The sequence below is a fragment of the Thermobia domestica genome, chromosome 3 (genome assembly GCF_964235325.1).
Source record: "Thermobia domestica chromosome 3, izTheDome1.hap1.1, whole genome shotgun sequence".
Lineage (NCBI taxonomy): Eukaryota > Metazoa > Arthropoda > Insecta > Zygentoma > Lepismatidae > Thermobia > Thermobia domestica.
The window spans coordinates 221,384,679-221,387,603 of NC_137456.1; the positions used below are offsets into that span (position 1 = coordinate 221,384,679).

Genomic DNA, 2,925 nt, shown 5'->3' on the forward strand with positions numbered 1-2,925 from the left:
AGATCGGCCAAACGGTCTAGGAGGAAGCGTTTTTCGGTGATTATTCCTCGATGGTACATCGGATTTTTGATTTCGACCTATGTTGTCACTCAGCACGACATACTCTATCAGCGTGCTAAGTTTGGTTGAGATCGGCCAAACGGTCTAGGAGTAAGCGTTTTTCGGTGATTATTCCTCGATGGTACATCGGATTTTTGATTTCGACCTATGCTGTCACTCAGCACGACATACTCTATCAGCGTACTAAGTTTGGTTGAGATCGGCCAAACGGTCTAGGAGGAGTTCGCGGACAACCAAACGGCTAACCCGAGTATAAGAGCTTCGCTTCGCTCAGCTCAATAATTACACAAGGAAAATTATTATGTTTATTCTATCCCAAATACATATTTTCCCTTACCATTTGTCTCCGTAAGAATAATAATTAAAAAAAAAACATTGGCTGTGGTGGAGTAAGTACGAGTGATGGAATTTCTAACCCTTCCAATATAACAGCTGGGATACACCACTATTCTGAGGATGGCACGGTGAACACTAACTGCTATTCATATTCTTGATTTTGGTCTTCTTTATGTCTCCTTCCCTCTCATCTACGATGAAAAATGTGTACTGGAGCGAGATGACTCAGAGAGAACAAAAATTGGCGAACACCCTTCCTCCTGCACAAGTGTCATTGTTCTGAAACGGGCTTTGACCTACGCGTTGACCTACTTTCGGCTTCCAGCAGAGTAGTCCACCAGTCAACAACTCCCGTAACTCTTAACAATCAAATCTTTGTAAATTCCGAAAGAGGCGCGGAAGTGTTCAGATTTTACTTCATCTTTTCAGTTTTAATTTTCATTCAGCAGTTGGATCTTGTGTGCGTGTGTTGTCGTGTGTTGGGTGCGAAAATTTGTGATTCCGTTAATTTACATCTAATATTGTGTGAGTTGTTTTAATGTTTGTGTTTGCGTTTTTAGTGTACGAGAAATGAAACGTAACGCAATAATAAACGAGTCTTTTAAGCCGGTAAGTAAAATATTAAAAGAAGGTAATTTTACGGATGTTGCTCCTGCTACGGCTACTTGCGACATGAAACAGAATGGACACATGTTGAATCACACAATACGGTACGTTCACATTCAGAAATGTAGTTTCTCAAACCGAAAATTTGCTGTCGAATTTTGCGGAACAAGATGAAAATGACATTGGATGCGTAGCTCAAAACACGCGTAGTACGTGTTTATCAGAGCAAAGAAAGATTGAAATATTGTGCCACGAATTTCGGCCTTCACCTTCATTCGCATTTCCTGTTCGGACTTTTGGAAAACGAAATTTAAAATTTCAGACGAAATGGTTGGAGAGATGGAAATGGCTTACTTACTCCAAAGTGTTAGATGGTGCTTTCTGTGGATACTGTGTTTTGTTTTTTAGTGAGTTCGTCGGAAAAGGCTCTAATCAAATTTCGGGTTCTTTAGTAAGTGTTCCATTTGTAAGATGGAAAGATGCTATTGAAAGGTTTACTGAACATGAACAGAGCGACTATCACAAAAAATGTACAGTTTTCGCTGATAACTTCTTGTCTGTGATGCAGGGTAAGGAAGATGATATTGCTAAGAAAGTAGACTCTCAATGCCGAATAGAAGCAGAAGAAAATAGAGCTGCTCTGCTTCCTATAATTAAAACCATCATATTGTGTGGACAATACGAAATACCGCTTAGATTCAATAAGGACAGTGGGGTTTTTAATTTAGAGAAACCAGCTGAAAAGGATGGGAAGTTCAGGGGCATACTGCGTTTGCTTGCATCCAGTGACGAAACTTTGAAAGCTCACTAACAAATGGTAAAAAAAATGCTTTTTATATAAGCCCTCGAATTCAAAATGAAGTCATAGAAATGTGTGCTAATCTCATTCTGAAAAAAAAATATAGTTTCCGAAGTTAATGATTCAGGTGCATTTAGCATTCTAGCTGACGAGACATTCGATGTTTCTGGTACCGAGCAATTTTCTCTATGCGTGCGATATGTTAATTCGGAAAACATATTGAGGGACGATTTTCTTTCTTTTGTTCCTGTTTGAGACCTTACTGGAGCTGTGCTATATGAAAGTCTTATCTCAAAATGTTCACAGTTAGGCCTTGATATGTCCAAATTGATTGGTCAGGGTTACGACGGAGCTGCTTCTATGACAGGAAAGTTCAAAGGTGTGCAGGCAAAAATTAAAGAAATCTACCCTAAGACTGTTTATGTGCATTGCGCTAATCACCATCGCTTGAACCTAGCTCTGTCATCATCGTTTTCAGTTTCTTATGCGCTAAATACACTGTCAACTGTTCAAGACATTTGTAATTTCTTTCGCAATCATCCATATGCATCGCATGTTTTAAAGGAAACTATAAAAGAGTATCTTCCTGAGAGCAAAAGATCCAGATTGTTAGCTCTATGTGAAACAAGATTTGTGGAGAAACATGATGCTATTCTCATCTTTGTAGAACTTCTAACCCCGATTGTTGCTACTCTTCAGACCTTAACAGAGAGTGACAAAGGCATATCACATGAGGCTAATGTCTTACTCTCTACTGTTAGCAAGGGTTCTTTTCTGGTATCACTCTTGGTCTGTGGAAAGTTACTTGGTTTCACAGTAAACTTATCGACATACTTACAGAATCAAGAACATGATCTGAGATCTGCTATATCTTATGTGTCCGACATTATTGCTCAATTTAGAATTTTGTGAAACAATGCGGAACATAGGTTTCACGAAATATTTGTGAAAGCTAGTATGATGAAGAAAGAACATTTTGATGAAGAGATTAATATCCCACGAACTTGCTTTCAGCAAGTGAATCGAGACAATCACCCGGCAAGCACTCCAGAAGAATTCTGTCGGAGAGCTGTTTTTATTCCATGCTTAGATGATTTAGTGACCCAACTAGAAAATAGATTTCA

The 2,925-nt window shown here is 38.9% G+C and overlaps 1 protein-coding gene across 1 annotated transcript; it reads left to right on the forward strand.

Annotated features, from left to right (window-relative positions):
• The first annotated feature begins 2,119 nt into the window (after positions 1–2,119).
• Positions 2,120–2,713, forward strand: LOC145682132 (52 kDa repressor of the inhibitor of the protein kinase-like). The gene has a single exon (XM_081753723.1). It carries the CDS (start codon positions 2,120–2,122, stop codon positions 2,711–2,713), a length of 594 nt encoding a protein of 197 aa, XP_081609849.1.
• Positions 2,714–2,925: the final 212 nt, after the last annotated feature.